Below are 23,212 nucleotides of genomic sequence, written 5' to 3'. Positions count from 1 at the left end.
GTATTTGGGATAATAATCGGATGGCCTTTGCCATTTGGATGCATCTCCAAATAGTTTTTTGGGGGGAGGGTTTGTGGGTCTCCCAGTGGAGGTCAGGAATCTCCGGCACCCCTCCCAGTCGTGATTCTTGGCCAGCTGCTCCGGGTCAGGTCCCAGGGATGTGTTGCTGCTGGAGTTACCCCAGCAGTGCTTGGAGTCTCCAGGGTGACATGTGGTGATGCTCGGGTGACCCTTGGTGCCAGGGATCAGAGCAGAATAAGCTGGGGCCAAGGCAAGCACTACTTCACTCAGGCTTCCTCTCAGACTCCTCCAAACAGGACTTTGTCAGCGGTGTGAAAAGAGGGAAACTTAACTGTGACTTGTTAAATGTTGGCTCAAGGTTCAGACAGTTGACTGGTTCTGTATCCAGTGAAGTCCAGTGAAAAGCCCAAGAAGCCGCTGGCTCACCATTAAGGAAGGCCAGGAGTGTGACTACTCACGCTTGTTCAGAAGGCCCCAGTGTCCTCTCCCATTACCCTCCCGCAGCCCGGAGCCACGGATGACTCCACCGATGGCCCCAGCTCTGATTCTGTAGGTGTTGAACTCTCAGCTACTATCCTTGTTCCTTTCTATTTTCTCTTAAATGAAAGTGCTTGGAGAGCTCAAGACAGATGTTCCCTCTCTAAAAATGGGTTTTTGCTCATCATTTGCTCATAAAGACTGGTAATTCCCAAAGAAGACCCCTTGCCAAGAACGTAGCTTCCATTTGAGCTGCTTGGCACGAGAATCTTGTCATCATCAGCCACAATGTGATTATAGTTTAAAAATGCAAATGGGATTCGGGGAGGAATTCACCAACAGATAAAATTCATGGGAATAAATGGTGCTGCATAAAATCCTACTTAGGTAGAACTATAAAGCAGGTTTCAATTCAGCCTCCCTTAAATTGTGAGTTTATTGCCACCAAAGGAAAGAAATGCATCCAAAATTACTCTAAATATATAGGATATTAGCAGACATTATTATAAGATCGTATTCTAGGTTAGAATACACTTCTGAAAAGTTAGTGAGATTGTAGCTTAGTAGTAAGAGCAAGAGTGGAGATGCGTTTGGGAGAATACTCTCCGGCATTTGGGAATATTTAGCATAAAATATTTATGATGACATCATCCTCTCAATGCCTAATAAGCATAAAGTTGACAAATGTATTTTCATTTATGTAATGAGTGAAAATACTACAGAAAAGGAAAAATAGGATGCACTATACAAACATGACTGTTTAATGGACTTCCCTCTGTTAACAGATTTACCAAGTTCTGGGATCAGGGAGGTAGGCTGTCTGCATTGTATGGAGTTTGGAGTTCATGGGGTGCCTGGAATCCAGTCCTGGGCTCATGCAAGCAGAGCATGTGCTGTGCCACTTGAGCTACATACCCAGCTCTGAGAGGTTGATTATTTTAAATATGCATTTTCACTCCAAAAAAAATTTATGTGTGACTTGGTAGAACTTTCCTTTGTTCTCACTTCCTTTTGTTTAAGACGAGCCAGGCACTGAGACCACTCCTTGGGTCTCTTTGAGCCAAGGGTGCAGTTTAGAATCATTTGCGGGGTGAGGGATTGGGGCCAGAGCAACAGGACCATGTTAGGGCAGTTTCCTTGCAGGCAGCTGACCCGAGTTTGATCCCTGTAACCATAAGTGGCACCTTAGCACCATTAGGAGTGATCCCTGACCATAGAGCCAGGAGTGAGCCCTGAGCCCCCAAACCAAAATATAAAAATACTACTACTACTACTACTACTACTACTACTACTACTACTACTACTACTACTACTACTACTACTAGCATTTTACAAGTACCATTTGATTCCATTTTCTAATTGGATCCACTTAAAAAGTAATTTTCCAATTGCTTCCCTAACCAAAATTCTTACCCCCCCCAAACCCCCCATCACTTTCTGAACGTGTTGGACTCAAAGAACTACTGGCAGTAGTTTCATTAGTGGTTTGCAAGACTCTTAACTATTTAAACCATAAATAAGCGCCATGTGATAATGGAAATTTTTATCAATCCTTCATGATTTTATCTGAATTTGATTTAAAATATGTATTTTCTGGATTAGCTAAAAGCTACCTACTTTTCCATCAGCTTCTCTAAGGCACAAAACCTTAATTATCCCATATCATAATGTAGTTTTTTTTTTCTTTAATTGAATCACCGAGAGATACAGAGTTTTAAAGTTGTTCATGATTCATGATTGGGTTTGAGTCATGCAGTCAACAGCTGTCCCTTCACCAGTGTACATTTCCCACTACCAATGTCCCCAGTTTCCCTCCCACTACCACACCCCCCAGCCTGCCTCGACAGCAGACAATTGACTTTTTCCTTTCTCTTTCTCTCTCTGTGTCTCTGTCTCAGTCTCTGTCTCTCCCCCACCCCCTTAGGGCATTACGATTTGCAGTACTGTTACTGAAAAGTTAGCAGAGACTGCACTGGTCACCGTATAATATTTCTTTGGATTATGACCTGTTTACAGAAAACAAATCATTTTTAAATGATTTGTTTTCACCATGGAATTTAGTGAAAGGGCCATCTCCAGGTAAAACTGGGTCGCGTTGTCTGTTTACCTGTTTGTTTGAGAACACTGAAGAGTCTCCTTAAGAAAGGGAGTCTGCAGGAATTCTTGGTCTGTAGTTAAAGAACTTAATGATAAAGGGTCAGTGGGGATATTAGCCAACACAGATCAAATTATAGGGCTCAGCAGTGGAACTTAAGTGGCGGCTCTGTTTTCTCAAAACAAAAATTACTGGGTTTTATGTGAACAGTTTGTCTGTGTAATAGAATACATATACTTTTGTTTGTCCCATATTCATTAAATATGCAGCTGATTGTATTAACTACTCTGTAGGTACCACTGTTTCTGTCTCAGAAATGATGGAATCGAAGCTAGAGCCCATTCTGTTAAATTTGGAAACACCAGTGTCTACATGAGGATTTGGTTCCATAGAGTTTCACGGACTGGAGCGATAGCACAGTGGGTAGGGCATTTGCCTTGCATGCGGCCGACCCGGGTTCGATTCCTCCGTCCCTCTCAGAGAGCCTGGCAAGATGCCAAGAGTATCCCACCCATACAACAGAGCCTGGCAAGCTACCCGTGGCATATTCGATATGCCAAAAAGCAGTAACAACAAGTCTCACAATGGAGACGTTATTGGTGCCCACTTGAGCAAATCGATGAACAACAGGATGACTGTGCTACAGTGCAGTGCTGCTATTGCTGTTTTGGAGCCACACCTGGCAGTGCTCAGGGCTTCCTCCTGGCTCTGCACTCAGAGATCACTCCCCATAAGTTCAGGGAAACATATTTGGTACCAGGAATAGAACCCAGATCAGCCCCGTTCAAGGCAAGCACGCTACTCACCGTACTGTTTATCCAGCACCGAATACCAGAGTTCTTGAGTAATAAGCACTGCTTTAAAAAATGTCTAACACATTGTCCTTTTTTTGCCAGAGGGAAAGAAAAGTGCTTTTTTGGGCCAGTCCCCAGCAGCAGCGTGAAGCAGATCAGCAGTATCCCACCCCTCTCTCCCTCTTGGGTCAGACTTGGCTTCTGTGCGTGGCTCCGGGAGGCTTGGCCCTGCTGAGCCCTGTTATCTCCCCCGTTCTGGTGTGTCTGACTGTTATGCTAGCAGCTTGAATCTGCTGTATTTTACACACCATCCCCGGCACCAAGCTTAGACTCAGCGTTCTTCCTACAGAGAAAGAATGGGGATTCATGATCATGATATATGGACAGTTGCAAAAGGTTGTACCGGTAGTTTGAGCTGAATTATAGGTGCGTCCTATCTAGGGCAGTGTGCTTGGATAAAGAAACTGTTAGAATGGAGCATAGGGTGCTATTTTTTTGTGCTTTCAGAATGTGTTAGAGAAAAACATTGATCTGAGGTTTTTTTTAAAATACAGTTTTCTAAGTTACTTTGCAGAAAGAAAATTGTGACACAAAGAGCGACATCTCCAGTCTCACCTGTTTCACATTGTCAGCAGCCTTTTATGACATTTTCTAAGGTGCTTTTGAACATGAGAGAACTTGGACTGAAGTTTTCTTGTCAAACGTCATGTGTCTCTGATTCCTTATTTCTCCTGTTAATCAAGTGAACGACAGTCCTTGTGAAGAACAATGTTCATCTTTTGAGTCATTAAAGAGGTTTAAAAATAGTCCTTTAATTGTGAGCTTTCCATGGTTAAAAAAAAAGGAAGGTGGTTTAGTGAACTGTGTACAGTTAATTTCACTCCACCAGTTCCTAATGTGTGTTTTTTATCACAAAAAATCACTTCCCTAATTGAACTTCAGTTTTTCCATCAGTCTTTCTCAATAATATCTATGATTTATAAGTCTTGTGGCATTACTACAAGCCATAACTACGATAGAATGTTTTTATAATGAAGTAGAAAACTCAATTAATCTTCTTCCTTTTACAAGCTATCATATGATAAGTACTGGGGTCATGTGTATAATGTATTTTAATTTGATATAATATCATTTGATATAATATGATATAATATCTACCATTGAATGGTAGAGCTTATGGAGTAAAAGTTACCCAATCCAGGTATTTTTAAATAATATTTTTTGTATTCATTTACAAAAAAAATACTCAACTATTGATGTGTTTGAATTGATAAGGTAATGAATTTATTACTTTGAGAAATGAGGTCTTCCAGTTTTAATATTGTTGCCTCAGAAAATTTTGCTTTCTGAAAAATGAGGTTCCAACCATGGAGTGGGTAGTACTTAACCAAGTGATTTTGTGTTACTGTGGTTTTAAATTCCTGTATTGATTACAGCTTACAGTATGGAATTTAGATGTAAAATTAACCAATCTTTCTTGGTGACGTGCTCTCGAAGTATCCCGTATCTGTGCAGAGCGTTTCTAATCACCTAACTAATCTTTCCTGTGCTGTGATGTCCTGACAGTGGTTTGGTACAGACATTGTCCAATCCATTCTCAAATTCGTTACATAAAACTTCACAAAGTTAAGTAAAATCTACATAAAGTTCAAAAAGTAGTATTCATTTACTTATGAATAATCTTAAATTTTCTTTTAAATACAGGTCTTAAAGCACTTGCATGCCTGAGACCCTAGGTTTGATCCCTAGAACTGCAAAAATAAACAAATAGAATAAAGTACAGGTTTTAGTCTCAGAGTTGGACAGGGCGGGAGGGAGGATGTGCAGATTCTAAATGTTCTCCAGAAACACAATTTAGTTAAAATAAATATGCACACAGGAAAGATATATCATTATATCTAATGTCCTTGAAGACATAAACTTCTGAAGAAGTTTAATCCTAGCTCTGACACTTCCAGTGTAACTTTAAGAAGTTCAGCAATCTTTGGTGAAATAGTTCCCAGTTTTAAAAAATAATAAATGTATTTTTTAAAGCTTCATAGACCCACTCAAAATTTTTGAGGGGCTGGAGCAATAGCACAGAAGGTAGGGCATTTGCCTTGCACGCGGCCGACCCAGGTTCGATTTCTAGCATCCCATATGGTCCCCTGAGCACCGCCAGGGGTAATTCCTGAGTGCAGAGCCAGGAATGACCCCTGTGCATCTCTGGGTGTTACCCAAAAGGTAAATATATATATATTTTTTTTGAGAAGAAATTATTCAAGTTCACTAGAATACATGAGACAGAAATTGGCTCAAATCATCTTTAATTTGGCTTTTCCAATGGAACCAGACTTGAGTTCTCAACTTAATTCCAGAAAGTTAATATGGTACCAGAATATTCCAGAACAAAATCACTGAAACATTTTACAGTTTCAGTGAAAATGATAAATTACCGTTTGCTGTTTTCTGTTCTATTGAACTGAGGTCTTCAGAGCTTTCAGCTGAAGGGCAATTATTGATTTGATATACTATTTTTTAGGTGCTCATTTTTAGAAAAGGAGTTTTACTATCTTTGTTTTCTAAGAGGATTATTCTTGTTCTCAAGAAATGGGGCCACAAGTCAAATCCTGAATCGGAGTATGATGTACATGATAAAAATCTAACATAGTCTTTGCTTTTGCAAAGTAATTTTGCAGGATATTGGTTATTCTGTACATAATCTTCCTTATCTCATTTCTCTTTGAAGAAAAACAATTGATTCTAACAGCACAAAAAAAACTATCTAAACAAACTGAACACATTTTCATTATCAGAGTAGTTATAAGTCTAATATATATTATTAGAAGGAAAACATGACAAATTTGCCGTCAAATTATGCAGCTGATATACAGCAAAATTGCAATATGGATGAATCAGTTTTTTTAAGTAGTTTCCTTTATTTTGTGAACAATGAATTTAACCATCCCTGTGCTTGATTTTATTTTTGTCCAGAAAAACAACTTTCTAAATTTGGTATGCCAAAATTATGCCCATCCACTTTATATCCCAGAAGCAACTTGAGGCAGCTTATAACAGAAGCAAAGATAAAGGACCAGAGAGATAGTACAATGGCTTAGGCATTTGGCCTCGCTTGCAACCTGGCTTGGTTTGATTCCAAGTGAAGGTCACGCTTGCACCTTTAGGAGTGATCATTGAGCACAGATGTGGTGCAAACGCTGAACAAAAAAATTGTTAAAACTTTTAAGAACTGAAAAATAAAAACTAGAACATTGTAAGGACTAAAATAAAAGATAAAGTGAAACCCAAACCTTAGTCCAAACCTAAAATAATTTTGTTTGGTTTGCTTTTCATTTCAGTGTTCCAGACTTTCTTGTTATAAATGTATGCTCAGTTATTTTAAGCCTAACTTTGCTCTGTATTTGCGTTGATGTCATTCATTGTTCACATGGCTTGAAATGATCTGTAATAACAATAATAATGTCACTGTCACTCCATGGCTCATTGTTTTGCTCGAATGGGCACCAGTAACGTGTCCATTGTGAGACTTGTCGTTACTGTTTTTGACATATAGAATACACCATGGGTAGCTTGCCAGGCTCTGCCATGCAGGCAGGATACTCTCGGTAGCTTGTAGGGCTTTCTGAGAGAGGTGGAGGAATCAAACCCGGGTCTGCTGCATGCAAGGCGAACGCCCTACCCACTGTGCTATTGCAACAACAACAACAATAACAACAACAACGATGATGAACTCCTGATGTTCATCATTAGCTCTTGCGTTTGTTAGTGTCAGGAATAAGCCAGATGGACAGTTGTTCAGGTGGTAAAGACAGATTTTCCTCATCAGTAACTGTTGTGATAGAAAGGGGGATTCAGGGTGAAGTAGAACACAGCAGAATGCTGGAGAGCTTTAAAGCCCTGGGGGCTCTCAGGACCAGACAAGGTGTCTCTGGTGGTGCCTAACTGCCTTCGTTGGCCCTTCCCAGAGGGAAAACACTTCTCCGAACTTGGTGGCAGGAGACAGTGATGCAGGTTGAGTATCTTTGAATGTGAGAAGACAGTTCTGGATGGTAGAAGATTTACATCTCAGAGTGGCAGAGAAAAGATGCAAAACTACTTTCAAAACTGCAACTAAAAGCAACTCGAGGGGCTGGAGCGATAGCACAGTGGGTAGGGCGTTTGCCTTGCCAGCGGCCGACCCGGGTTCAAATCCCAGCATCCCATATGGTCCCCTGAGCACCACCAGGAGTACTTCCTGAGTGCAAAGCCAGGAGTAACCCTTGTGCAACGCCGGGTGTGACCCTAAAAGCAAAAAAAAAAAATTTTTAAAAATAAAATAAAAGCAACTCGAGAGCCTGTCTAGTATACCCAGGTTTGGGCCTGAGTAACGTTACTATGAGCACTGGCATTGCTCAGCCATGTTTTGAGGCCATTTCATCAGTAGAGAGAATTAAAATATCTCAGTTGGAAATGTGTGTTGAGGATTCAAAGAGTTCAACAAGTAAACATGTTGAGCACTTTGTCACACAGTAAGCTATCGGTATATGTAAGTTACTGTTTAGAGCTTTAAAACAGACTTTTAGTATGCAGCTACTATGGGCTTCTTTTAGTTATTAAATGATAATGCTGAAAAAACACATCCAGAATTGTGTCTGCACATTCCCATTCACTAATCCCTGGATGGAAATAGTATCAGTAGCAGCTCTTAGTCCTTGCAGATTAGCTCCCTGTCTCAGTCACCCATGGCTCAGGATGATCAAATAGGAAAGAATTTTGTTTCTATTTTGTTTGTTTGTGTGTGTGTTTGGGCCCACTCCTAGCTTACTCCCAACTTGGCTCTCAGCGTTCACTCCTGGTGGGCCCAGGGACCATGTGGGACACCAGGGATTAAGCCCAGGGTCACCATGTGTAAGGCAAGTGCCCTGCCTGTGCTGCACTATCTGTCCACACCTCAGAAAAGCATTTTATGCTTATTTTTATGTCTGTGCAGAATGGAGTAAACGTATTTTTTTAATTTAGGAATTTAGAGATTGGAAACAGTATCAATGATTTGTATAGTACATGACTATAAAACCGTAAGGCATTATTTTCCTTCTGAATACACATTATACATGTCCAGAATTTTTGTGGTTTAAGCTACTCGCTGTGCAATATTTCCCAACTCATTTCCTTCTAGTAAAATAAGGGTGAATCTAAATAATTATAATGTATTTTAAGAAATAATTTTATCAAATGGAAAAAATAGTATATACAAAAGGAGCAACAAAGACTGAATGATCCTTCAGTACTTTTTCACATTTTCACATACTTATTTTCACATTTTCACAATTTCACATTATTTTCATAATTTCTTATTTTCACATCTTCACATGCTTATTTTGTGTTTCTTCAAACCTCCTTGTTTTCCAATACAAAAATGTAGAAATAAAAATACTCATTTCACAGTTTTGTAGTGCCAACAAATAGGTTTAGAGAAACATAAGTGGTTGTAATTCTTGTTAGTGGAGTCTCTTGATTTAAATTTTGTATAATAATAATTATTGAAGTTTGAATTACTGAGTTCTGCCTCTATTTATATTGAGTATATTAGCAGCAATAGTAAGTGTTTACTTGCCTAAGGATTTTTATTACGGGAATAGAATGCAGAAAGCTATTATATTTAAATTAAATATTTTAACACTAAAATTTATTTATGTTAAGGGTTTTTGATTGTAGAAAATGGTCATTTAAAAAAAAGATGAATACCTAAAATGAAATAACAATTTGTGTGAATGTTGATAGTATACTGCCTAAAGGTGTTCAAGTAAGAGAGAGCCACCATATAGAATACTACATTTTAAACCAACTTTTGTCTATTACATTGCTCTAATTAATTTTTGGGGGGCGTAGTTGTGAAGTGATTCAGGAAAATGAATATTTAAATATGCAAGTGGCAGAGATGGCTAAAACCATCTCAAATTCAAACGCATTAAATTATTTCACTCATTTTATATAGGTGCTCAAAGCGCTTCCACATAGCTGTGACAGTACTAGAAATATCACTCATGATAATTGGTTTTATAAATAGATTTTGTGGGTTCGGGGAAGACAGTCTTAGAGAAATCACTCAGGAAGTTTCACACTTAAGAGTTTTTATCAGAAACTCTGCCCTCCATCCCCTAACTTAGCAGCTCTTTCTCAGTCATGAGTCCTCAATTTTGATCATTCCTATTTTTTTTTAAAGCAGCAGCCTAATTCAGATTTTGTATTCTCTCTTTAATAGTCTGATACGTACTTCTGCATGTCAACGCGTTTGCCAACGGAGGAGGAAGCCTTCGTGAGTAAGTATTCACTGAATTGTAGGGAGATGGACACTTAGAGGAGGCACAGCTAGTTGAGATGAGTGAAAGATTCTCTTGGTAGTTGTGAGCATATTCATCTCTTACTCTCAGTTCCTCACATGCATTTACCATGCCTAATGCAGAAACAAACTAGAGAGAACAACGAAGAGTCAAGATTGCAAACTGTATCTGGAGAGATTCAGGAATAATAGCAATTACTGGGTTGCATGCAAATGTCCAAAGCTGACATTGCCATGGTCCTGTTTGTGTGCTTTTATGGCTTTATGTCTGTGGCTGGATGCTTAATTCCGCTCCACTCAACATACCGTATTTACCTGCTGGTTCATGCTCTAAATCAAAACCACTTAGAATAAGCATTGGGAAATATAAAATATTTGCCTGTCAGACCCATAGAATGGAAGGAAGGTAGGGAAAGAGGGAGGAGAGAAGAAAGAATGGAGAGAGACAGAAGGAATCTTAGTACTGTTGTTTATGATGCGGAATAAAAGAATATTCAAATGGCAGTTTCTTCTCCAACTGAGACTCTTAACACAATAGGAAAAAAAAATGACAAAGCACCATCTGTTTTCATCTTGGTTGTTTTAATTTAAATGTCCCCATATGACAGACTTTTATCTAAGAGGAGGTAACACTGGTAAATTATTCATGGATTCATGCATCTCTACTCCACCCTGCGCTTCACGTTCTGGTTAGAGATGTTTATTTTGGAGAGAAAGTGATGATAATGAGAATTGTACATGGGTCTCTTGAAACTGATATTCAAGTGGGCAGACTGAAAAGGCTATTATGTGAATTGTAAAATGCAGTCAGTAGCCTTGAGGTCATCCCAGAATGAATTTTCATGAGGTGTTCCCCATAGGAAAAGACATTACAAACCTGCAAAGCCAGAGCAATGTGCATTTATGTTTTTTCACACACTTTGGTGGCAATCAAAACAGAAACAAACAAAGTAGGCCATGACAACATTATTTAAACAGAATTTGCACCCTGGTAGATCTAAGAATAGAAGTCAGACTTTAGCTTGCCTCTTTTTTTTTTAATAATATTTGAACATTATTAAGAAAAGAGATAGGAAAGGCAGTACGCCTAGATTTGGAGAAAGAAATCATCTGAGTTCCTAATTTCAGTGTTGTAACCACCACTTTCTGAAACACTTTCTGATATAATTTAGGGTTATAAATACATCCTTGAAATATTAACACTAAGGCTTTCATAGGCACATTTAGTGGCCTAGGAAAAACATACTCTATACCATAAAAAGATGCCTCACACGAGTGCTTGCTTCTGATTTCACATCTCCCCCCTGCCACCGAGTTCAGGGTATATTTGATTCCTCCTGTTTCACACTCTCTTTAAGGAGAAGGCCATTCTCTCTGCCTGCATACATGGGATAGTCATATTCTACAGCAAGATTACAGGTCTCTGAATTGATTGGTTACTGCTTGTTTCAGGGGGTGGTTTTAGGATTGATTTCAAAGGTGGTGACACTAGAATTATAAATAGATGGAGTGTGAGTATTGCTCTCCTAATATAAGTATAGTTTGCTTTCTTTAAATGGAAATTGAAAAGTAAAAGTGAGTTTACTCAATCAAGAGAACTGCCCACAGGAAACTCATAAATGGCTCTTTGTGAAATAAGTGCTGAAAGTTTCAGCATTTTTTAGGCAGCTTTTTTTCTAATAGTAAGTCATTCCCATTTCTAACGTGCTTAAAAATATATTTGAAGATTAATAACTATGTCTGTTATTTCTTCTTTATTTCTGGGAAATTACTCAGGTATTAGAGATGTTGTCACATGTTCAAAATATTCCTGTGTCATCTTTCAGTTTGCGTTCTGGAATGTGCTATATTCCCAAGTAATTTGTGGCTGTCATCCTTTGTATAATCCAGTCACCACAAAATTTAGGTCCTGATAAATTAGAACTAGAAAATTAAAAACCATAGAGAAGTACTAGTCATTTATATAAGTTTAAGTAAGGGAAATTTTGCATGCATTATCTCATTGATTTTTAGCTCTGCCCTGTACAGAAATAGGAATATGTGTGTCTTTGTTTTAATCAGGTGGTAGGACTGCACATTTTTTGGAATTCTTGTTTATACACTCATCCTCCCATCTGCCCTGGTTTGCTTATCTTAGAAGCAGACACTCTAACATACTGAAAGCTAAACTTGTTTAAGCCATTTTGCGGGGAAGATCAGACCCAGGCTTTTTACTAGCTGCGTGTCATCCTACTTGGATGTCCTTTAAATCATGATTGTGGGGATAGTTACACAGGGCGAAATGAGAGAAGTTGCCGAGTGGATAGTTGGAGATGAATTCAGTTCCTTCGAATATTGTGATCATCCTCATAACGAATACTAGTATTTCCTGCCTGGGAACAGAACTCTGGGTAGTTCCACAGTGCGATCGAGTAAACCACAAACCATTTTCCAAAATTTCCCAGTTCACTTAGGATTTGGTGATTTGCCAAGGAAAAAGGGCTTTGGATATGGGGGTGTTTGGGGAGTTCTATTAGCTCTCTGACTCCCAGAGTGGAAGTTTTGCTGTTAATCACCCAGGCTTTGCCACAAATGAGACATGAGCCATTCTGTCGTTTTTCCCAAAGTCTGTCTCTCAGGATGCCTAATCCTAAAATTAAATATGATTAAAAATATGGCTCTGTGAAGATCTATAGTAATGAACTTTCTGAAGTCACTTGCCCTTTTACACTTTTACTTTTAGTATCTGTGTCCTTGAAACTCTGAAAACCAGGAGGCTATATATTACTATATTGTAGGAGTCAATCACTGCTTTATCCATGAGTAAACTCTAAGAAGTTTTGTTTCTCAACCATTTTCTAAGTCAACATGTCACATTCTAGACAGTGTTCCTTTCAGTATTAAGCTAGAATATTTTTAGAATAATGGGAGAATCTCTTAATTTTAAAAAGCCACTTGTTTATAAATTCAGCAAGCTTGCAGTTTTGGTATGTGCCAATTACTAGGCTAAGTGAGAACATGAGTGTTCAAGAAAATCATCCGCTGGCGGAGTCCTAGAAGACAAGAATACAAAATGTTGCAACACAGGAAAAGGACCTTCTGATTTAGCTTCTCAGATTCCTGAAGAAAATCACACAAGACAGAGAACAATTCATATTAGTTATGAGACTGCAAAAAAACTCTCTTGGTGGTTTAAAACTGCAAATTGAATTTTGAATAATTCAGGCTTGGTGCATATGTGACTAATTGCAGAACCCTTTTCAGAGAAACATGTTTCTCTATTTTTAGAAGATACCATCACAATAGGCATGGAATTTAGCTGTCTATATGCCTCTCATATTGCACATGATCCCACACAACACACTGAATGGTTCATGCATCTGTATTGATTCATTAAATGTGAATTAAAGTCGGTATTTGGGGAAATACTTTAATAAAGATGAGTGCCATTTTTGTATTTTGAATAAAATAATAGCTTTCCCTAGTGTATTGCTTTTGTTGATTGTTTTAATAAGAAAAATCAGAGTTGAGCCGAAGGAAGGTGTGATCTAATCTGCATTTGGCCACTGAACTGTGCGGCTGTCTAAAAGGTGTTTTACAGACACTCGGAGGAATTGGCTCTGACAGGAACCCGCTCAGCCAGGAAATTTGACTGTCATCTCCATCCACTTGCTTTTCTTCACATGGATGACCAGTAAATAAATGTGTCTTTTCCTTAGTGAATGATGGCAGGTCCCTATCTATCACCTTGCACTGTACAAATGATGTAGAAGCCATTGGATTTAGAAAGAGATCAAAATTAATCTAATGATTCATTGCTTTTCATTTTCTTGGGCTTCTCCCTTGAATGTTGAACACCTTTTAGTGCAGAATTGCACAGTTAGACTTGAGTATTTCCAATATGCCATTTCTGAAGTAAGCCCCGTTTGATGGTGATATTGGGCAACTTAAGACCATGCTGGGCCAGCCTAATTTTAATCACTCTTCTGGGTCATTAGATCCTCTGGCCATGAAGACCAAGGCTTGGGAGGGCGGAGTGCTCCCCTCTCCCATGGCAAATAGGACAAGGAGGGGGAGAGAAGACAGAGAGAGCCCCATTCCTTGCCGTCCTGCTGACTGTCCGCTGCCAATTAGTGGGCTGTGGGTCGTTTTCCTTCTCCGGATGAGAGATGCAGTCTTCGTCTCTCCGAGGACCAGTGGCTGTCTTTCAGCATGTCCCCTGGGTGGATTTCCCAATTTCTAAGAAAAAGTTCCTTGGAGAGAACCAAGTCAGTACAAATAAGATCCGAGCGTTCTCTGAGGAGTGCTGGAGCCTAATCCTAGGGGAGAACCCGTTACTCTGAGCCCACTCAGGACTTTCCTTACCTTTCCCTCTGCCTGGCTCCCCCAACGCGGTTCCACATGGCAGGCCACGCCACGCCCTCCCTGCATTGCCAGGTCATAAAACTGGAGAGGGAAGAACAGGAACCATTTCATTATATCTAATAAAGCGGTGAGAGTCGGGGATGGCTTCAATTAAGGAGCATCAAGAGATTATTAAAGAAGTCATTGGTGGCTGTTAACTAGATGTATTGTGGTGGCCATTTTGAAGTCTATAGAAATAGTGAATCATTTCACTCACTTGAAATTAATGTTATATATCAATTAAAATCACACACATATATATTTGATAGCGCCCAAAGTAATTGATGTAGCTCTTTTAATGCAGTCATTTCAAAATAACCACCATCGCCCCACCCAGCCTCATTTCATGGGCCATCCAGGTTTGAATCCAGTTTAAACTGTAAATGTCCTTCAGTGACCTGGTGCTCCTGACACCACATGGATTCTAAAGTGTCCTTTCCGGCTATTTATTAGGGATGTTGGAGATAGTTCCAGAGAGCCATCGGTGTCAATCGTTGTTGTTCTTGTTTGACACCAGCAGGCTTGTTTCAGGATCTGGGAAGATGGTATGTTTGGACCTTTCTTTGGAGGGCAGGAGAATATTCCAGCAACTGTGACAGGGAAGGAACATGCTGAACATAAAGGGAACCTTTCCGCTCACTAGTTGACACATCAACTATTGGCCTGCTATACTTAGGGAAAGACGAGCAGATTCGGGTTGATGTGAGAAACAGCTGAGCCTAGCGTGGGCTAGGCTGTTGTCTCTCAGGGGAGGTGGGTGGCCGCACCAGTGAGCGTGAGGAGGAGATTCAGGGCCTTCCATGCTGGAACTGGGGTGTCATGTGTGACTGTGTGGCTTTATTTTATTTTTGACCACTGGGCTTACTCCTGGTGCTGCACTCAGGGATCACTCCTGGTGGACCTTAGCTCTGGAGCCTTATGGGCTTCTGGAGATCAAACCCAGATCTTGCATGCAAGGCAAGTGCTCACTCCCCAGCCCCGACTCATATGTTCTTAAAAGGTTTCAAGAAGGGGAGATGGATTTGATTCTGTAGGCTGTTGGTAAGGGATTGATGCAGATGACATTACAAAACCATGGTTGGTGAAGCCTATATATTTTATCTTGTACTGAACTAGCAGATGAGGCCTGTTTCTTGATTATTTAGTTGATTTTGGCCTATACCAAAAAAGCTCATTTTGATAATGTATATCACAAGAAGTTGAATTCATTTATTCTGTGTTGAAATTTCTTTATTCAGAGGTAATGTTTATGATTTCATTGGAAATTCATACTCCATTTATAGTGCTGTTCAGGCATCTTATTTCCTCTTTAATTTTTTAGCAGCAGTTTAAAGTCCTCATAAACCAACATTAAATATTCTTACTGAATTTATCTTCATTGCTCATGCTAGCAAGAGTTAATGACAATTTTTTTGTTACACCTTCTAGTTAATGTCTTCAGGAGACAGGCCCAAGCAACAGACTGTGGGGAGCTTGTCTTGCATGCAACCACCCTGTCACCCTGTATGGTCCCCCGAGCCCTTTCGTGAGTGTTCCCTGAGCACAAAGCGAGGAATAAGCCTTGAACACTGCTGGATATGACCCCAAACAAACAAAAATCTTCACGCAAAGCATCATTCTTGCAGTGCAGAATTGTTTTTATAGTAATGTGAGGAGCTAGTAGAAGAATACAGAATTCCACTGCTGTGGTTCTTTTAGCATGCTGCCAAAGGGGCTGTGTTGTAGCAAGCCACACATTTGTCTGGACCTTTCTGGACCAATTACCGTGTTATGAGCAATCACATTTGATCATCTCTTACACTTACATTACAATTCAGAACATTATCACTAGTTCTTATGAATGATTTTGAAACTATAATCTTTGTTCTCTTGGAATAAAAATGTGTTTATGGCAGTAGTACTAAGAATTGAGTGCCAGTCATTTAAAAAAAATTATGACAACTCTTTGACGTTAGGGTTTTGGAAGCTTCCAGTGCTTGCAGTATTGAAGATGACTTAAATAAACACTGGCAGTGCTTGAGCGCACTCATTCGGTAATACACACAGACAAGCTCTAGGTTGGGTGTGTCTGCTTGCTTCAAACCTCAGCCCTAAAATTGCATAATAGCGAACAGTTATAACACGTCACTTCTTATAAAACAATTCTAAATTAATAATGTATTCAGAGACTTTATCAACTTGGTCTTATTTGGATTAAAGTTTTTCAATTTCCTATCACTCTGCCACACTGGGCTCCCTCGGGGAGTCCATCTTCGCACCTTGGTGTGTCCAGACCCAGCTGTCCGGGATCAATGAGACTGTCCCTGCCTCTGTCACAGCCCTCTCCTCCACTGCCTGCCCCCCTTCCCAGAGGCGATCACCATCTTTTTTCTCAGGGTTTAAGAGGATGTATCTTCTCTGGTTAGTGTGCAGTGCTTGCATTCCCTCATATGTGGAACACAGTAATTTATTTAAAAACAAGCGACACTGTGGGCAGAGCCAAAGTATGGCAGTCAGCATTTACCTGGCAGTGGCCAACTCGAGTTCGATCCCCAACATCCTGTATGGTCTCCAGAGCACCATAAGAGTTATTCTTGAGGATATAGCCAGGAGTAACCCCAGAGCATCACCAAGTGTGGCCAGCCCCCTCTCCTTTAAACAATGCCAATGACATTGATATTTGTTACTTCTCCTATGAACTTAAAGAGCAAGACTGCAGCCAAAGACGTCAAACTCAAGCAGTGGAACTTAGGTGTTGTGTATGTGGGGGAGGGCAGCAGGTGAGCTGTTTGCCTACAGGAGGCTGACCGGGTTTGATCCCCACCCGATACCTCCTATGGTCCCCCAAGCCCCGCCAAGAATGCTCCCTGAGCTCTGAGTCAAGAGTAAGCCCTAAGCACTGCCAAGTATGGCCCCCAAATCAGAAAATAACAATAAATTTAGAAAAAGCAGTGTAATACAGTTCAGCTACATCACTGTCACTGCCCAAAGGGGCGTTCCTCTTCATTCCAGAGGCAGTTCCTGGCTGCTGAGAGATCATGAATATCTCCGAAATCTCTCCTTTTCTTACTGACTGGATTATTCAAAATCTTTCCACCTCTTCGGTCTGGCAGATACAGCAGAGTTTGATGGACAGACCTAGACATCCACTTGGAAGTGAACAAATAAAGAGAAAGCCAAGTGCTAAATGAAATTTTCTCTTAGCCTACATTCTTAGAGAATTTTATAACCTTGATTGTAATTGGATTTTGGCTAAAAGGAAGCTATGCATGCTGAACAAGCTTATGCAGTGAGGACAAATTTTGCCTAGAATTTTACAAAAGAGACCTCGTTATCTCGCTGCTCAGTATGTAGCCCACACACGTCCTTTCAAGTCTTTCATTTCAGATGAATCCTTTAAGAATTCCTCCAACCTATGCACTTTCAGTGTCATCATACTGCTTTTAATCAATGTGCGTGAGTTACTGTTTGGGGAGTCCTAGTACCTGGCAAACGCATTTGGTTTCTAGGATTTGCTCACACTTCCTTCCTGTAAAATCTTCTGATCTTGTACATCAGGCAGTCTGAACAGTTAACACCTATCGAGACTGATGAACCATTTTCATTGAGGCCACTCTCATCGGACTATTAGTTGAGAGTCACTGGCACTTGGAATCATCAGACGGAGTGTTCTTCTTAACTCACAGAGGCGATATTTTTTCCAGTTTCTTACCATCTGAAAGCTGCTTTTGTTTATTCTGCCTGTCAGACTCACACATTTAAACACGGTCGTTTTCATTATCATCCTGTAAAATTATCCCCACTTCTCTTCCCCCTTTCAAGACTTCATTTCTTTGGTCTGTGCCGGGAGAAAGAAGAGGGCCATTTCTTTTAAGAGATGATTCTGAAACAGGCTTCCATGTTCTGCGTGATGGTGTGCTAAAATTTCCAGTCTGGACATATGTGTATCTTGTGTTCAGTGGGCCTTCGTTCTTATTCATTAGGGACAAGGTTTTTGTTTTGCAATTCTTGGCGTAGGAAGAATAAAAGGAATAAGCCTGGAACATAAACCTGTCAACCTCTTTCCCAACTGACCTCCCTCACCTGCAATAGCCACGCCAATAAAAGTGTCTACTCCTCTTTGGTTTTTTGGCATTCACAATTTGTTTTAAAATTACATTTTTATATCACAGTGTTTTTTGCTGGAGATATTTCTCATTTCACCTTGAAATGAATTTTACTCTGAGCTATAGTTATATAACTACTTGATCTTTGCTTTTTTACTTTTGAATATTTTTTTAAAGATTAGTTACTTGTTTTTACCTGTACCAGTAATTCACTTTTGCATTTGAATAAATTCTTGAGTTCCCAGAAGAATAGATGAGTTGGAGAAAGTAAGATTTTATGCGAGAAGTGCAAAAATTTTCTTGTACTATCATTATGAATATTGATTTGCATCTCATTATAGAATTAAATCTAAAGAATATCTTGTAAGACGTCACTGTGGGGCAAATAAGTGGGTTTTTGTATGTCAAGTGAGAAAAACAATTTAGAAAATTGCTAGGGAAGGTTGTGCTTTGGATAATTTTTGGCCTTTACAAAGGACAATTTGATCCTCTCACATAAGCAAGAGCCTGGGCTAAATATTTGACTTTCCTTCTGGATGTAAGATTACAGAAATTGTGTGTTACTATTTTTGCAGTCTGTTTCAAATCCCACCAGGTCTCCTCTGTCCTTTCTAGATTTTACTTATTAATATTTCATTTCATAAATTTAATGATAGCCCAGCATTTTTCAAAAATGGTTTTTGCCTCATTTCTAAAATAAAATGAAATACCGGTTTAATATAAAGAAGATCCCTTTGGGGACCCCAGACCAGATCATGCTGGTTCAGAGCTTTCCTGAAGACTCTGTCCTAAATCTTCTCTCGGATTCCAACTACCCTGGGGTCCTTCTTTTTGTCCTTAGAACTTCAGCTTCCAGTTTAAGTCTCCAACTGTCATTTATCAGTCTTTCTCTTTTTCCCAAACCCAGGACTTTACACAATGCCAGCTATGTGCTTTTTCTCTGAACTACCCAACCTACCGGCCCCTTGGAACAGAAATCATATAATTTTTATATTTTTCCACCTGGAATTTTAGTTGAAACCTCAAACACATTGGTTTGCACCCAACAGCTACTTAAGTTCTTTATAAAATTCACCTCATTGGGCCTGAGAGATAGTACAGGGGTAAAGGCACTCATCTTGCATGCAGCTGGCCTCCATTTGACCCTTGGCACCACATATGGACCACCAAGCCCTCCTAGGAGTGATCCCTGATCTCAAAGTTAGACTGAGCCCTGAGCACTAAAGGGTGTGCCCTTCCAGTTCCCCACTGCCAGTCTACCTCACATATTGGTTTATTCAAAAGTTCCCAGAGTGATTCAGTCTTTAGAAACATATTAATATATTCCACCCATATTAAACTCTCCTAGAGGAGATAGAAAACATGGAATTATCTACAAAGTTTCTGGAAAAGTAGAGAAGTCAGCTTCTTTCTTGACAATCCCCACATGGAATATCATAGATTATTTTTTAAGTAATTGGTGAATACTGTGAGACCAAAAAGTTATAGATATCCAGAAAGTCACAGATATCCAGAAACCACCATTTTAAAAAGTGAAAATGAGATAATGATCTGCATCACAAATTGCCAAGCAAATTTAAAGTGAGCAAAAGAAAGAGAGGCCAAGTATTCTTACATAAATTTTTTTCTCATTTTCTTTTCTGTTGGGAAGAGAATAGAATCTTCTTATGCTAGAAGATTCTGTATGAGTCAAAGAGAGGAAATCTTGCAGTCAGCTGTGCATTGAGTTTATGGAGATACGATCAATCTTATTTATGGTTCTCTTGCTAACAAGCCTAGGCTTGGAATCTATGTTTCATGGTTTTTGAACAGTTTTAACTTTAATTGATTCTTATGAGTCTTATTAATTGTATCTTGTTAATTCTCCTAAGCTTACTGTATTATTTGGAAGTAGAAAACAAATCTCAAGTGATAGCAAATGGATTTTCTAGCTCTCCTCTCTTTGTAAATGTTTGTAAGAAAATCTCAAGAAATGATGTTAGATGTTAAATTCTTATTTTCAAACATTATTTTAATGGCCATCTTACCATTATTTTTAGCAGCCTTTAGATTTGATGCCATCCCTTGCTATCAAAATTTCAAGAAACAATTCTAAAATTGTTATGGAATCACAAAAGATCACAAAGAGTCGAAACAGTTTGAGATAATAGAAGAAGAGAATAGTTCAGTTGTCTGATTTCAAGATTTATTGCAAAGCAATAATAATTAAAACAGTATGGTATTATACCAAAAGTTAGGCACACAGACAAGTAGAATAAAATAGGGAGCTCATAATCAAACCCATACATTATACATGGACATCTCATCTTTAACAGATGCCAAGTCTACATAATGGAGAGAGAAAAACCTCTTTAACAGCTGGTCTTTGTAAAATTAGACTGCTACATGAAGAAAAATGGAACTAGATCACCTGGTCACTATTTCATACCATACACAAAACTTGACCACAATTAAATTAAAGATGTGGTTGTCAGACTCCAAATCATAAATTAGATAGCAAAAAACAAAAAACATGTGATGCCTCTGGGAGCTCAACATCAGAGTGGTGTTTAGAGACAACTCCAGCACAACCAAAAATAAACAAATGGCTGGCATGCAATGAAACATTTTCTATACTGTGAAAGAAACTACCACCAAAAAAAGCCACTTTAGCAATTGCAAGATACTTGCTCATCTACAGGCTGGCCTACAGCCATGTGAATAAATGTGCAAGATCACTCCCTGCTAAGGAAATGCAGGTCAGAACCACAGTGACAAATTGTACCCAAGAGAGTGGCTGTGGTTTAAAGATTGGAAACAACAAAGGCTGACAAATATGTGGACTAAAAAAGAATTCTGTCACATTGTTGGAGGAAGTTTAAGTAGATGCATCTGCTGTCAGGGGAAGGGGAGGGGGAAGCTACAGGATTCCTTAATAAAATAGAACTGGAAATACGCCATGACCCAGCACTGCTAGGCATTTAACCGAAATCCAGTTCCAGAAGGGTACTTGGACCTCTGTGTTCATAGTGACATTTGTTGCAGTAGACGTACATGGGCTGAGTGTCAGTGGCCATCCACAGAGCACGGGACAAAGAATGTCCTCACTGAAATGCTCAACTGTGAGTATCAAAAGGTGAATATGTGCTTTTGGGGACAACATGCATGAAACTTGATGTGATATGCTAAGTGAAATAAAGTAAGGAAGTGATGATAATTATGGATTTTTTCCCATAGGTGAATCATAAGTAATCAAAGCAAATAAAAACCGGCAAAGCTAACCCCTAAACTTGGTGAGAACCATGGTGCTCACAAAGAGCAGGACTGGTTGGAGGGACTGGGGAGAGCCGTCTTCTCTGTGTTCGAATGGTGCGAGGGTACATATGAACCCTATACACATTAGCAAATTCTATCATGTTAACCCAATAAGAAGGTGGGAGGAATGAATTCTTTTCTGTGAAATGAATGCAAAGGTATTTTTGTTTCCCCTGAAAGTTGAGCCTTGATAACTCTTAGTAAGTGCCCTGTTCTCTCATCAACCAATCTTGCGTTTTCCACATATGTACTTTGTTACAGAAGTTATTTTATTTTATAAATAAATCCTAGATATGTTAGTGACTCTGTGTGTGTGTGTGTGTGTGGTTTTGGGGCCACACTCAGCAGTGCGTAGGGGTAATTTCTGGCTCAGTGCTTAGGGATCACTTCTGGCAGTGCTCAGGGAACTGTACATAGAGCCAGAGATCGAACTCAGGTCAGCCATATGCAAGGCATGCAAGTACCGTAACCCCTGTACTATCTCTCTGGCTCCTAGTAATGACTGTAATTGTTTCATCATATTTGCTGAATGGGTAAAAAGAGCCTGAAAGATGCTGTTTGGGGGCCTGAGAGATAGTACAAGATTTATTCCTTGCATGGTCCAATCCCTGGCATCCATATGGTTCCCTGAACTGAGCCAGGAGTGGTCTCTGAGTGCAAAAACAGGAGTAAATCCTGAGTACAGCCAGGGGTTACTCAAAAAACCAAAATGATAGATAGATAGATAGATAGATAGATAGATAGATAGATAGATAGATAGATAGATAGATAGATAGATAGATGATGCTGTCTTGCCAAAAGCTGGGACTTCTTATCATTTTAGGCCATGTTGGGTCTTTATGGGAAAGATGAGTGGAAACTTCCCAGTAGGGCGTATGCTTGGATACGGATCAAAGAACCAGTCCCTCCCAGATCTAGAAAAACTCTTTCTCCATTTCAACCATAGGTCATTTTAGTTTTTCTTTGTTTTAGTCCTGAGTGGATTTTTATTTGAATGTTTTCAGCCCCCCTTACTAGGAGAGAAGGAGGAATGGCACTCATAAACTTCCCTGTCCTTTTAACAAATACACAATGCATATCCAAGACCATTGATTTTCCCTTTTCTATATATTTATAAAGAGACACTTTCTACATTTAGTTTCTTTTTTAAAAGTAATATCTCAGTCTCAAACTGCAGTGAACATTGTTATTTTAAAGTGATAATATAATAAATCAGAGTTTTGAATACTTTTGCTTATGTTTCTTTCCGCTCATGTGGCTCCTGTTTCAGTACAAGAGTTTTATGTTCTCAGTACTTTGTTGTACTCTGGAAGGAAACATATTGTGAATACATAAGCCTGGAGCTTTCCTTTTATACTCACATAATGCTCTCATCATGTAAAAAGTGTCTTTCATCAGCACATCTGTGTGCATATTATTTAGCCTATTATTGTTTCAAAGGTCTGTTATGTAATCACTACTATTCTTGTATGTTAAATTATCAAATCATTCTCATCTCAAAGATTAAGATAGAAGCAGAGAATTTTTTATGAGTTAAGCCCTCCTTGTTATACAGCTCTTCAAATTATTTAACCAGATGTTCTTATGTGACATTTGCACGCCAAAGTGTAACGTTTATTCACATCCGTGTGTCCTTTTCTCCCAACAGTTGACTTCAAGCCTCATGCCAGCATGGATACCGTCCACCATATGTTGCTTTTTGGATGTGATATGCCTTCATCCACCGGGAGTTACTGGTAAGGGC

The 23,212-nt window shown here is 39.3% G+C and overlaps 1 protein-coding gene across 12 annotated transcripts in view; it reads left to right on the top strand.

The window, feature by feature from the left end:
* Window positions 1–23,212, top strand: part of PAM (peptidylglycine alpha-amidating monooxygenase) — a 297,725-nt gene that overhangs the window by 154,591 nt on the left and 119,922 nt on the right. For 11 of the 12 annotated variants that reach the window (XM_055143816.1, XM_055143866.1, XM_055143857.1 and 8 more), the window contains exons 4-5: window positions 9,629–9,686; window positions 23,117–23,204. In XM_055143816.1, the coding sequence (XP_054999791.1) occupies window positions 9,629–9,686; window positions 23,117–23,204 (146 nt within the window). The remainder of the gene's footprint in view (window positions 1–9,628; window positions 9,687–23,116; window positions 23,205–23,212) is intronic. The other variant, XM_055143847.1, reaches the window with a different exon arrangement.

The sequence above is a fragment of the Sorex araneus genome, chromosome 1 (assembly GCF_027595985.1).
Source record: "Sorex araneus isolate mSorAra2 chromosome 1, mSorAra2.pri, whole genome shotgun sequence".
Classification (NCBI taxonomy): Eukaryota; Metazoa; Chordata; class Mammalia; order Eulipotyphla; family Soricidae; genus Sorex; species Sorex araneus.
Note: the sequence above shows the minus strand (reverse complement) of the source record. Positions and strands in the feature narration are given on the sequence as shown.